Raw genomic sequence first — 15498 nt, 5'->3', positions numbered from 1 at the left:
AGAGAGTAGTTCTGCTCTCATGTATAAGACTTAGAATAACCATATTTTTCTACCAATCATTCTCTCAAGTAAGATTAATGTTCCATAAAAACTACTATATAGCTAGTAGTTCAAACAATAAAACAAATACTTTCTCAAAAAAAACCATTACACAGTAGTGGTTGTACAGCAGTAAAGGTTTTATGAGTGCTTCTATTCATTACATAGAATAAAAATTTTGGCCAAAATAATGTTGCTTCTATGCACCAAAAGTATGAGAAACTCAGATATACTATTTCTTACAAAGTTCATAAACAAAGTTATTTAAGTACAGTAGAGTGTTGTTTATCCGAAAGTTGGTCAACTGAAACGTCAGTTAACCGAAAGCTTTCCAGTTGGACTGTGTCGTGCTGAATTGAATGTTTTTGATACTAGATTAACTTCTAAAGTATAATTTTTTTGTTTTTATATTTTTCAATACATTTATTTTGTTTGCACAAAATAAAGAAATAATTTTTAACGATACAATAGCCTCGATTATTATTATAAAAATTTTCGTTAGGCTTAAAATCGATGAAAATTTAACATGAAGCGACACCAATGGAGAAAAATTTCAACATCAGATAGGTTAATATATTTTTTCGTACATAATCGGTTATCCAAAACATCAGTTATCTGAACAACCCCAGTCCTCAATTGATTTGGATAAACAATGCTCTACTGTATATTTTCATTCTCAGTTTCTCACTCAATTCAAGATTTTATTGTAAGATTTCTACAGAGCTACTTTAAAATAAAGTAATTTTATCCAGGAAATCTTTAATTTTACTCTATATAATAATCTTTTTTAAGAAAATAATTTTTTCCTCAGTTGTTCTGAAAAGGGGTGAAGAATCCCATAATTCCAACTTTGAGAAACACTAATATACACAAATGATTCAAAGAAATAATACATACGAAAATATGCAAGCTAAAATAATCATCTTCCCTAAACGTGGTTCAATTGGCATACGAGCTAGTATTCTTCCTAAAGGTGTCAATTCACTATTATTATCCAAGGCACCCATATCTGAAAAATTTTTAAATTAATTTAAATGATGATAATAATTTATATGAAATTGATCTGTATAGAACAGAAAACTTTTAATTTCTCATTTATTTCATATTTAAAAAAATCTTTCATTATACTTGCTAAAATATTTAAATGTTATTTAAAAGTCACACTTTTAAAAAATTATTCTTTTCTTCACATGTAAACAATTATATTAACATTTTGGTGAACTCCAAAAATTTTAAATTTATTCATCAAATATAATCATTACTATTTTACCTTTCAACAAAACTTCTGATTCAATAACTGCATCAATTGGAGGTGGTTCTAAGCATTTAGCTAAAAATCTGCCAATATCACCTAATCGTAATAATTTTATTGCCAAAGAAATTTCATGTAAAGGTGTTCGAAATATTTCTGGAGTAGTATAATTTTCAAGCCTGTAAAATTTAAAATATCTAAATCAATCTTTATGATATAAGAATCGAAAAGTAAATTTATTTACAATATGTACTATTGTAAATGTAAAAAAAAAAAAAAAAGACACACATTATGATATATGCACATGTCATTTTTTAAGTATCTATTTAAAGTAAGCTAAAAAACTAAAAAATCATTATTAACTTATTGCTATTATAAGCTAATTACAAATTCAGTCAACATTAAGCAAAGTTAAAAACTTTAGAAGTAGACATACTAATTGTGACTTTAACTAATCATTAGTCACTTTAAAAATTTAACAACAAATTATTGTAAATACTACCATAAGTGAATTTGGGTAAAAATTAAATAACCATATATTACATTATAAAATGTTCTTACTTTTCAAATCTTGCACGACTACATAAATGAAAACAAAATCCAGGACGAACACGACCAGCTCTTCCTCTTCGCTGTTCTAAATTTGTTTTTGATGCCCAGACAGTAGCATAATTGGTCATATTATTATGTGATGTAAAAAGTTTCATCTTAGCTCTAAAAATAAATTATACATTTTTAAACTTATCAATATTTTTGTCACTCTAAATCTAATGAATAAATTTAATTCAAAAGTGGCATAAATATAAAAATATTAATAATTTTCACTTTTTTGTAGTGAAATGAAGATCTATATATGCTTGCTTGATAATGATAGAATTCTAGCAACAAGTTGCTTAACTTTCCTGGCAATATTTGCTGGTGCCATCTGTTATATTTTATATTTTGAATTATTATAAAACTAGTAGATAAGCCCAGTGTGTTCAGGCAAAAAGTAATGATAGCAAAGATTAAGATTATTACATTATAGCCAATCTTACCAGTTTTCACAGAATGCAAGAATTAAGTCGCCCTGTTTCCAGACTAATTAGAGAATTTTTAGATGGGTCTAAAAATATGTTCGATTTGCCACAAAAATGCAAAAAATTGCATCTGTCTGTAAATCTTACATGTCACTTTCTCTTAACACTTTCATTGTTAAGGAATACACTTCTTTCATCTTCATGTGTTACCCTACTAAAACGCAGTTAAAAACAAAAAATTGCATCTAAAAAGTGCAGTAGAAGCTGAGTTCTTTAGAATAAGCCTTAATCCTTTCCCCTCTATCTTGTGGGGATTTCAAAAAATCCCTTCTTAGTGTATGTTCTCCTGATGTACCCTAACTGTGTACCAAATTTCAACTTTCAACTCCTAATCGTTTGGGCTCTGCACTTATTGTTATTACCATCAACCCATCTCAATTATATTATAAGATGGCAAAAATCTTAATTTTGAGGCTAGGGATGAGTTTTATAAAAAATTGTTAATGTTAATAACAAGTAAAATCATCATTAAGTCCGACCTTACTCAAGATGTGACACACGATCCTCCTTTATCTCCCCATTCCCACAACCTTTAACCACCAAAATTTAATAGCATTAATCCTAATACACAAACCTCTTTGCAAAATTTCAGAAATTTCCAACAAAAAGCACAGGAGTTAGGGTGCAACTATGCAGACATGAGTGAGCGAGAATATGTGTTGAGAAGAGATGATGATGTTTCATGCTCTCATTTATTACGACCACACAGATGAAAGCAAGAAACAGAGAGCATGAAACATCATCACCTCTTCTCTCCACATATTCTCACATCTGCATAGTCACACTCTTAAGCTTTAAACAAGATGAACAAAATTGTGCCCCACACACATCCATATGTATAGAAAAACCCACAATTTCTTTTTGCATTTCTCAATGTTTCAAGATGTCGAGTCCAAAAATGTAAATATCTTGGAGGTATCCTTTTTTGCCCGATCACTATACTTTCCCTCTGTTAACAGGATGTAACAGGAAAGATGGTCATAACTTTTAAGGGATGACAAAACATAGTAAAAGTAAAAAAGTAACATTTGTTGTAATGCAATGAGTGGTCAGAAGCCAGGTAATTTGCTGCAAAAGGGCACTTGCTGGTGAGAAGAGCAGTGTTTTGCACACATTGTCATTTGGAAGTTGCACGGTTACAGAGATGCAACAGTATTTGAATGCTGAAAAGGCAGATATCCATTTCAAGATGCCTATTTGTTATCCTGAAGATCTTGTCACCAGAATTAGTACTGCTGCTGCAGAAGTACATGACATGCTGGATATCTCCCAAAGTGTATGCCAACCACTCCGTCACCATTGTCATGAATGTATTGTATGACAACAGTGACGGAGGTCCTGTAATACAGAGATCTGGAATGTATTGGTGGTCATTCATTTGAACAATTCTTATAAATATGAAACATTATTTCTTGTAAATATCTGTGATTAAGACAACTTTACGTTTTCCACATTCTTCGTACTTACTGCGTTTCTGCATTTATGTTTCACATTCTACCAAGCATTGTATTGCATACAATTGTTACTTTGCCATATTCTATCAATCCTTAAGAGTTGTGACCATCTTTCCTGTTACACCCTGTATAACAGAGCCGGGAAAGTAATATGGTAACTACTCATAATGAACTATAGTATACAATAAAGTGTAGCTTTAAATTTTCTGTGATGTAGCATCATTCATTCATTTTTAAGTTCACAGAATGGATAAAGGCTGCTATCATGAATATAGATAATAATCTATATTCATGATAGCAGCCTTCATGATATTGATTATAATCTATATTCATGATAAAGGCATTTTAAATACAATGGATAAACATGAAGTTTTAATATTATGGAAAAAATTCAATAATAGAGAGATCAGTGATGACTGAGAAACTGTTTATGGAAAAAATCTACAGCACTAATGATACAATAAACCCAACCTACTTGCATTAGTTTAGTTATTTTGCACATAATTATTATTACTTTTATTAATAACGTTTACATAAAACTGAATTACTTTAATAAAAAGTTTGTTTCATTTACTTTTTTGTTCTTTAAGATCTGTTTGTTTAGAAGATTCATTCAAGTTATTAAAACTTTACAATCATATAAATACAATAATAATTTTCTAATATACTTTTAAAAAAGCAGCTTCTTTCGATAATCATATTTCAAATTATATATATAATAAGATCAATGCTTTTCAAATTTCATTCAATTTGTATTTACCTCTAGAATGAAAAGTTTATTTTGAATCTAGCCATTAGTTCTTTTAAAAATATATTTTTTCCTTTTACTCTAATATTAGTAAACTGAGTATTTTGTTATATCTTTGACAGAACTGAAAAACTTTTATTTTACTCAATATAAGGATCACCCAAATAAATAGACAAATGTCAAAACTGGCAAACATTTATTGCAAATCTGAAAGAAATCTCCATGTTTGTTTAGGCAAAGATTCCAGTGTCTCACAAGCAGACTGATGCCCCTCACGTAGAATTCTGGTGACTGCTGATAAAAAAATTCTTCAACATTATCCTTCAATCTCATCATCTGACATGAATCTTTGCCTTCACGAAGCTTTCTTGAGGTTCAAAAATGTGAAAGTTGTAGTGCGAGTTCTAACTTGTCTGCCACTTCTAATTATGTTTTCCACAGTGGCAACTGATGTAGTAGAGATTACAGTGTGTGTCTGACCTAGTCTTAGTTTATTCTGAAATTGACTTGTGGCCTTCTCTGTGACTCTTGCACCAATTATTCACTGTTGTTTGTCTTAAACAATGTTCATCATAAACATGCTTCATTTGTCTATAAATGTCAGCACTCCTATTCCCTTCAACCAAACTACTGGGCATTGTTCGATTCTGGACACTTCCACTGTAACTAACTTAACATTAATCTGCCAATTAGTGGAGATAAAATTTATTCTCATCAATACTTAATGCAGTCTGTGCTTTGCCTATGATGAGCTTACCCATCTGTAAGGTGGTCCCCCCAATCACTACTTTGCACGATAAAATATGACACATGTCCACTTTCCATCTGGGCAACTCTTGTACAATTCTAATTTTATAATTGTAAAAATAAAAAAATTTCTTCTTAAAATATCAAGTAAAATAATTTGTCTGTTGACTCTTGGATGAACATTTGAATTTTTTTACTTTCAAACAACTATTTCCAACCTTTTCAAAGTAAACTGTAATAAAAAATATTTACAATTTAACATGAAATTTTTTACTGGAATTTTGAATAAAATTCTGAAAATAGCATGATGTTCACAAAACTATATTGTGGAATCCATAAGATATTTTAATATTACAATTATCAGGTAATTAAAGTTAGGGCTATAATTTTTGGATTATAAAAACATACTGTACATAATAAACCTCCATTTTACAAATATAATATATATATGTAATTAAAAATTTACAGTACTAAAGCAATAAATAAATAAATATTACTTACTTGCATGAATCAATAACATAAACAATATCATTAATTGTAATACTAGTTTCTGCTATATTTGTTGAGAGAATAATCTAAACACCAAAAAAATAAAAATATATAAATTTTTAAGTACTTTTTTTTATACATACAATTATTATTTAAAATAGAAAAAAAAATATTTATTAATTAAAAAGAACATGCCTATAATGAGATCTTATATGAAATTTCACTACATTGAGAATATAAAACACAAATTATTTCTTTTTACAAAAATTACTTTAATCTCATAAGAGTGTAAACATGCAGAATATATGACAATAAACAAAGTTTTTGAAAATTTTAAGAATAAGATCAATATTTTTTTCGGGTTACTAGAAATGTTTAATAAAATCATGAGTTATTGCATACACTGTATTAATGTTTCAGGCAGATACATCTACCAATATTGAATTTTTTTTCTGTATTCATAAGAAAAAATGATGATCTTTGTTGCTTATATTATTTATCTGAACCTTAACATATTATAATTATCACTGTGCTGACAACTTGGTCACTTACTCTTGCTATCATAGATAATAGCTACTACCAATTCATCTGATTATATAAATTTAATCTTTTAGTTGCTGTGACATTATTACAGAAGCAATGCTCTTAACTGATGTGTTTTTAATTTGAATTTTGTCCTTTTTATTTTTTCAATGAATTAACATAACATTTCCCTCCCCCTTACACACTATGTTTATACTTCATGCAATATTTTAATAATCTATGGCATCCATATTTTAGTAAATAATACAAACAATGCATTTCCTTCTGAAATAAAATTATTTTGTAAACAACATTAATTTAATAGTAAACTACTATTCAAAATTGTGTGAAAATATTTGTGAATTTTTATACTTTATAACTTTTCAAATATATAACTTATCTTTAAACTTTTCTTTTAATCCATATTTACAGGGTTCCTACTCAATTTTTTTTAATTTCCATGACTTCCCCTGACCAACTTTGTACAAATTCCCTGACCCTCATGTTCCTTACAGTATGACATATTGACAAAACAAAACAACATTTGACTTACTACTCACATATGTTTTGCTTTTCGAATGTTTTAATTAGTTATTTTTTTCTAATCAACAGTTATATATTTTTTATAATTTCTGAATTATTAAAATGAAAAATGATAAATAATATCATTTAAATTACTAATCATTTTGTTTACTTTGTAAATTTTTCGGAAAATTTTATGTAAGCTTGGGAGAAATTTTGGGTTCTGACAATATTCTGCACCCCTTTTCATAAGTTGTTTTGCACCATTGTACTTCTTGCTACCTGCAGATGGCTACACTTAGTCAAACATATTGTCAGCAAAATATCAACAAGGCAGCCAAGGAAGCAAATTCCCTGACTTTTTGACAATTATTAACAAATTCACTAACATTCCATGACTTTTTCTAAACACTAATGAAAATCCCTGACTTTCCAGGTGTGAAGGTACTGTACCCTGCATTTAATAAGATACATTTCTTAATTCTGTGTTCAAAATTAAAAAAAATGGAAACAAGGTTAATAGAAAAATATATTTAAAGAATAAGCATTTTACCACATTCTGATAAAGCATCAATTCTCTCTTAAATAACAAACATTCATCTTTCCAAAGGTTATCAAATACTTAACTCTTATTTAATATATCAGTGTCCAAAAATAAACATAATTATCAAACCCACAATTACTGCAAAAATTAGCATAACTAATACAGACACTCCTCAATTTATGATGTTTCAACAGATGATATTTCACACATATGATGGATGGCCAATGCAAGTGAAGCAGAAGCACTGGAAAACAAAATTTAAATTCAAGCTGCTCCACTGATGTATTAATGATCTTTCTTGATACTTTTATAAATATATATATATACCATGTATACAGTATACTCAATATGTCTGCAAAATGCCCTACTGTGTCTCCTGCTACTGGTGAGAAAAGGAAGAAGGCTATTACTCTTAATGAAAAACTTAAGATAATATCTAAGCATGGCAGTTATGGCAATCACTTGTGAATGTAACTATTGCAATCAACAATAGTCCGAACATATATTACATACTGCATAACCTTGCATATAGCCAATTGTTTTTTTATTTATTTTTATTTTTGACTTGCAATGTGATTTTTGGAACATAACCCCATCATAAGTCAGAGAGACTGTAGTAGAAGAAAATAGTTGTTAGAGTTAGCACCCACATATATAAAAATCATTATTATTTCACATGTTAAAAAAACAAATGCACATTTATGTAAAACACATATACCATAAATACAGCAAATTGCACAAAGTATTATTGCTGTCTTTTCTTTGTGATCATCAAAAATATATTATTGCTTTTGTGAAAATGATGATGGTACACAGACACTACAAACAATTTTATTATAGAGAGTTAGTGGCAAGCTGGGAGCAAAACATTTATCTATGGAAGTATCAAGAGCACAATGTGCCATAAGGCACCATATCCAGACAACAAAGAAGGTTAGGTGACAAAGAAAAATAAATGTCCAAGAGTTATAACCTCTCAACAGTACTTTTATTTGATATTAACAGCATATTGAAATTGGATTCAATCAGTAAAGCAATGTTTTGTTTCAGCGGCCCTCCCATTAACATCAGAGAAGATACTGATTTGAAGATGACAGTATAATGCTTAACAGATGCATGCTCTTCTCCATCATTACTGAAAAAAAGATAGAACAATATCCTGAAACCCTAAGTGAGACTTATCAGAGGTGACATGAATCCAGACTTCATTTTTATGCATGATAATGCCTGTACATGTAGGGCTACACTGCTCAGTGAATTTTTTGCAAGTAAACATATCTATATAGAGTGACAAGCAAGGTCTGAATATAAATTCAATTGAGTATGAGTGGGATGCTCTAAAGAGGCAAGTTGCATCCTGTCAACATCCACCAAAAATCCAACATCTCTTCTTCAAGAACAAACATGTCAACACAGACACTAAACAACCTAGCAACCAATATGATTAATCGCTTTGCAGTGTGTGCACTTGCAAGAAACAACCACGTGCCATATTAGCCATTTTATGATGTTAAAATAATCATTATGGTTTTTAATTCATTTTAATGTTTTCTTGTTTTGCATACATAAAGTTAAATTTTCACAGTCCAGTTATTTTGTTTATTAAAGGACATTTCTTACATGTATATTACATTTCATATCTTTGTGGTCAGGCAGTTTCTGAACTATATACCAATATGATGATTATGCTTACTTTTTGGACACTAGTGTATTTAGGATTACAATACCAGAAATATAAATAAAGTTCTGAAAATATGATCATAGTTTATAAAAAGAATAATTTCGCAATGAGCAATTTTGCAGAATGCAATTCATGCATATTGTCATAAATTAAATCATTATTGTGTATTATATTAAGAATTAAAACAAAAATAAAAAGTAAAATTACTCTTATTAAAATTATAAAGGTGAGTACTCTTTAATATTCTTACTTTTGTTACTCCAGGATCAACTGGTTGAAATACTCTATGTTGTTCTTCTCGGGGAATTTGCGAATGCAATGGCAAAATTAAATAAGATGGATTACCAAATGTTGGATGTTGTTGTAAATGTCTCATTAATGCAAATATCAAATTCCATCCAGGTAAAAACACCAACACTGCACCAGGTGTATCCAAGTTTTTTATATATGACAATAAAGACTGAAATTAAACAGTAAAAAATTATATATACTTTGTTTATTTATTTTAATTTTATGGAATAATAATTTCAAATATTCTTAACATATTTCAAGAATGCATGAAACAAAAACCTGTTTACAATCTTAAACTACATCTAATCCTTGATATACACAATAGATTGGTTCCATGTAAAATCAAAATCATGTAAATTGAAGCTAACCTTTATATAGGAAATAAAAAAGAAATTTTTCTAAAAGCCTGTTTTTTTTATTAACCATTATACAAAAAAGAAAAATTTTATTCTGCATCATCTTTGTTTAATGATAAAGAAACAATTTTTCTCCCCCCTCTTTTTATTTAAATTAAAAATCTTGGGCCACTTCTGTTACTAACTTCTTCAGTCCTTTTTTTTTTCTAATTATTTTACTAAAGACATTGATGACAACATCTCAATAAAATCCATCATCAGAGATTGAATTTTATTTCTTACAAAGTTTGATTAAAGCTTAAAACTGATTTGGAGAGCAAATACACAAGAAATACTGAAAATCATGAGCAACAATTTTTTATAAATCACAATCTATTACATGACCACAGATAGCCAGTAAAAAATGGCTGCAACTGACATTTCATTTTGCCAGCATATTGTGATTGAATTTCTCATTAAAGAAGAAATCTCCACTGCAGAAATTCATCAGAGGCTTCAGCATGCATGGATGCCAGCAGTGGCAATGATACATGATATCCGCAGGTTTATGCCTCCCATGTAATATTGGAAAAGTTTGTTGTATATTTATTAATTAGTTAATCATTTAATTCTTCCAATAATTTTTTGCAATGTATAAATGACAAAATAAAATAGCTATATCTCTAAAAATAGCAGGAAAAATAAACAGGTGTCCTGCTAACCCAAAAGTACCAATTTAGTTTTCTTAATATCAATTTTATACAATATTATTTCTTCAATGCCATTAATATTTCTTGATAAGATTCATTATGAAATACAGTAGAGCATCGATTATCCGACCCCCGGTTAACCGACCGCGTTCTAGTCGGCAAATTCAAATGTCTGCTAGTGATGTGGCGCTACAATATTTAGTTATGTCTTGGCTACTTTAATACTATTTTTGTTAAATTTTTGCATGTTTTAGCTGGCAGCACTGGCTCAACCATGAAAGGGAGGCTAGTATTTAAACCAGGCCTAATACACTATACTAATAATGTAGTTTTTTCATACTTTTCGGTTATCCGACTTTTCAGTTATCCGACCAACCCCAGTCCCCAATTAAGTCGGATAATCGATGCTCTACTGTACTAATGAAGATTATTATAAATGAGCAATGATATGTAATAATTTCTTAAATAATATAGCTTGATTTCTGTATGAGCCATTATAAATTTTGCTATTTAAAATTAAATTTATATTCTGTAGCAGAAAATTTCTTAATATTTACACAATAAAATTATTTCAAAGCATTAAAAATAATTGTAAGGAAACTGAATCAGAATGATCAAATGTGTATATTCATATTAGACAATTATTTGATTAAAATCACCATTAAAATATCAGAATTCTCAAATTTACAAACATTCCATCATACTCTTAATCAATTAACAGAATTTTCTTACAACTTTAAATCTAATCCATAAATACAATGTTTTTAAGTAACTCTTACCTCTATTAATTCAAATGATAATTCTTTTTCACTCATTTTGGCCATAGCACTTTTTGTACTATCTGAATAATCTGCTCCAATAACTTTATTTAAATTTTCCTATTATAATTTAAGAATATATTTATTAATGATGTTATTTAAAAATAATATATATTTACTATGTTATTACTAAGGTCTGGATTTTTGAGTGCATTTTTAGAATGGATCAGGTGCTCATTTGGGTGCTTTTTTCCCCTGTTTTAGGTGCTAGTTTGGGTGCTTTTAAATGCTGTATTATTAAGACAAAAACCAACAAGAAGTATTATATTTACAAACTACATAATTGTTTATGGCAATTTAGACATAAAGATGAGCATTGTGATTTACAACAGTAACCATTTCAATGTTCTTAAAAGTAAAGTTTTCTCATTTAGAGGATAGAATTTCTTTATATAACGAAAAAGATTTTTCTACGTCGACCAAGACTAAGAGGGTATGTTTCATTTTTACTTGGAATTCTAGTTCAGTGCAATCCAAAATATTTTTCAAATCAGGATTTTTTGATAAACTAGATCTGAGTTTGTTCAGGGCAAAACCATCCAGTACATCAAGTGCCTGACTTACAACATTCCACTGATCCAGCATTTCAGTTCCACATCTTTCCAGCTCATTGATCTTATCCACCAATAACTTGTATGAATGCATGGAGTAGAGCTCTGTGGTCACTACTGGATCAGTGACCAGTTTCTTGACGCTGTCAACGGCCACAGAATCACCAGGAGAAAGTTTGTTGATAAACGCATTAATTTTCTTGAAGTTCTCACAGTAAAATACTACATTGTTTATCTAAGACCTCCAGCGGGTGATCAGTGGACTGGGTGGTAATGGCAGTCCAGCTGCATCTTGGTATAAGCATTCCCAACTAGGGCACTTGAGAAGAACCATTTTCATTTTTGAAATGAAGTCGTTGGCCTTGTTGTATTCTACACAAATACGTTCACATACTAGGTGTAGGGCATGGGCAAGACAAATCACATGTTTTAGGTTATTGTAAATACATTTCAAATTTGAGAATGCTGACAACATGTAAGCTGCTTGATCTGTAATGACAAGTTAAACCTTTTCTTACTGGACACCATTTGGCCACAATTTGATGCAAACATAATTGAAAGTCTCAACCTATGTACACCAATGTTGTTGAAAATGTACCAACTTGAAAATACGAAGTCAACTATGTTGACTTCGTATTTTCAAGTTGGTACATTTTGAACAACATTGGTTGTACATAGCATCTGGTCAATGGTACAATAAGAATGTTCAGCACGTACCATTTTGTGGAATCTGTTGTTTCATCCAGTATAAACACTACAGGATTTTAGATATTGTTTGATCATAAACTGGTTTCACGTAGTTTTTTTTAAGCGTGCTCTCATTGGGGACAAGCTTTCCTATATAATTCTGGAGAAATGACTTAAAGGCTGGATTGTTTACCTTATATAAGGGTATATTTGCCTGCAAAAGAGCAGTTGTTAAATCTGCATAAAACATATTATTCTCAGAAGAGAATATGATGAGAAGAATCTCAGAACGCATTAGCCTTCTGAGATTCTTCTCCTTTTTGAAATGAGGCCCCTATAAATGTCGGCTTGAAATTCTTCCTTTTTCGTTTGCCTTCTCTATGCTTTTCTGAACTCATATGTCACCTGTTTTTCGTTTCTTGGTGTTTCACATTAACCAATATCACATATTCGCAAATGGAACAGTGAAGAACTTTTCTGTCTGTATATCCGTTTTCATCTTTAAACTTATTTGCTAAAATGTTCAGTATACATGCAGACAATTTTGCCATTTTTTAATGTCACTGACACCGAACAAAGGAAATTGGAACTGTTGTGCTCACAAGTCAGGGTAAGGTGACAGATCGACCTTATATAGACGTCAACAGTTGCCGGCTGACCAATCAGCGACTATGCTAGTCGTAGCTCTATTTCAGGTCCACCACATCGCATGATGTGGTTGCCAACGGTCTCTTCCTTGAAACACATGCGATACCAACTCAAAATTTAACTGATCGCATTCCTCAACGATCTCTCCTCAGCGACCATTACCAATTCAAATCGACGAATCATGTTCCTTACAAGATATTACCATGACAGTGACCTCAACACAGAATATTCTAGATTGTTCTTTTCTTAGGAAAGAAAACACATTTTGCAGATTTTCAGTGAATCTGTTTTCTGTTTACATTCTTAGAACAACCCTAAGGCTTAGTTGTTTAGTCCAGAAAATTCTGCTTTACCCCCTTTATTTCTCAACAAAAGAAGAGACTAAGCTAATTATTGTATTTTTTTCATCAGTATACATGGTCCGATTTAACGAATTTGTTTTTCCCCGCAAGTGAATGAATAAAAACCACCAAAAAAATAAAAAAAAAATAAAAATAATAAATAAAAATAAAAATAAATAATAATAGTCGAAATATATGTTGAAAATGTAAAAAAAAAAGAAGCTGGGTACAAAATATATAGTTTGGGTGCTAGTCACTGTTTGGGGCAAGTTTGCATTTTGGGTGCATTTAGGTGCTAAACAATTTGGCAAAGAGTGGGCCTACTGCACTAAAACTGACATAATTTGTCTTTTTACACTCTGCCCCTTTCAAAAACTAAGTGGGTGTGGCACCCAAAAATCCAGACCTTAGTTATTACATACCTGTTTTTAATTATTTTCAGTAATCAAATTTTAACAAGAAAAAACTTAATATAAAAATTTTATTAATCATTATCCTAAATGCTATAATATACCATATAAATTAACAATTATTTCAAAATATGAATATATAATATTTTATACTGATTTTTCATTTTATCATATTATTCCTATATACAGGCATATCCCACTGGTATGGCAAGTTAGATTCCAGGCCACTGCCATAAATATAGTCTTAATGTGAAACACAGCCCTTTTCTGTATATGAAAGCCAAAAAGTGTACTTAATAAATTATAGTATAAGTTCAAACAGTGCTAGGCTTAAAAACTTGAATAAGTAAATATAATAAATAAATAGCAATGAAAATCTCTTAAGAGCAAAATAATAAACATGAATATAACTGAAATGCAACATTTAGCAAAGCACTGTAAAATGAAGCACCTTAACAATGAGTTATGTCTGCATCATATTTATCAACATTTATTTATTTTTAATTGAAAGTCTATTAACCCTTTCCATGCGGTTATACACCTTTAGGCGTATGTCACGTGACTTGCCGTTAATTCGTGATGCGGCATATGCCTTTAGGCATAATTAATCAAAAAATTTGATTATTTTGCATTATATTCGATTTTCCAGCGATCTTAGCTTTTATTTGCTCTTCTGTAAGTCGAATGACTTTGTTTAAGCCAAAAAGTGTTTTTTGGCCACCCTGGGCCATAAATATTTTGGTAAAATGGACCCCCTACCATTCTACAGCAAATCTTCCCAGTTAACTACACAGTTGACTGAAAACAATCAAAGGGAAACTTTTTCTACAGTTTTAATGGGTATCTTCTGTCTTTGTTGACATTACTTTAACTAATCACAGTCTTGTGAAAGGAAAATTTGCTGCGAAAAGTCCCATCTCCAACCTTCCAAGTAAACTGTAAACAATCGCAATAAATCCACTTTTTAAATCGTTTTTTAGCATTAATTAACTAATTTAATGTACTTAGACATTAAATTAGCTAATTCTACAATATTTCAACTAGTAAATATGTTTTTAAAACTATCTAGCAATAAATATTTTCAGGAAACTCCACCTCCCTATAGTAAATATATGGAAGATCTTCTTGCTGTTAATTGGCTTTAAAAATTTTGTTTCTATGCCTGTTACGCTATAATTGGTAATTTATATGACGACTGAATCAACTTCAACGAATGAGAATTTTTTTAAAACCATTTGGTCGGGATTTTCCCGTGAAGAACCAATCCACATGATTAAAGTCAGAATGTAAACAAACGTTAAAAGATAGCTATATTCATCATTTTAGAGCCATAATTCTACTAGTTTTCATGTTATTTGACTTTATTTAAACAAGAAGATTTCTTATCAAAAGCTTCTATCTAAAAATTTACCGAAAAACTCATTCCGGATATTGCGTAATTGCAAAAAAAAAAAAATAATAATAACTAATCGCTTATTTTAGTGTAATATTTTATAAAGCATTGAAAAAATATAAAAAAGTGTCAAATATTCACTATTTTAAGCAGAAATATATGATGATAAACTTTAATGTGTTGCTTTACGATAACAATCGACTCCTCTCCCTGCTAAGTAATTAGAGACATAGTGTA

The 15498-nt window shown here is 29.8% G+C and overlaps 1 protein-coding gene across 2 annotated transcripts in view; it reads right to left on the bottom strand.

Moving 5' to 3' along the window:
* The window catches only part of mle (maleless), a 121404-nt gene that overhangs the window by 14744 nt on the left and 91162 nt on the right, over nucleotides 1–15498 (bottom strand). For both annotated transcript variants that reach the window (XM_067274812.1, XM_067274814.1), the window contains 6 exons: nucleotides 11193–11291; nucleotides 9328–9537; nucleotides 5821–5894; nucleotides 1853–2005; nucleotides 1310–1470; nucleotides 937–1048 (listed from right to left, as the gene is read on the bottom strand). In XM_067274812.1, coding sequence (XP_067130913.1) covers nucleotides 937–1048; nucleotides 1310–1470; nucleotides 1853–2005; nucleotides 5821–5894; nucleotides 9328–9537; nucleotides 11193–11291 — 809 coding nt within the window. The remainder of the gene's footprint in view (nucleotides 1–936; nucleotides 1049–1309; nucleotides 1471–1852; nucleotides 2006–5820; nucleotides 5895–9327; nucleotides 9538–11192; nucleotides 11292–15498) is intronic.

The sequence above is a fragment of the Centruroides vittatus genome, unplaced genomic scaffold (genome assembly GCF_030686945.1).
Source record: "Centruroides vittatus isolate TY-2023 unplaced genomic scaffold, ASM3068694v2 contig_564, whole genome shotgun sequence".
In the NCBI taxonomy this organism is placed as follows: Eukaryota; Metazoa; Arthropoda; class Arachnida; order Scorpiones; family Buthidae; genus Centruroides; species Centruroides vittatus.
This window is presented reverse-complemented; position numbering and strand designations above follow the sequence as displayed.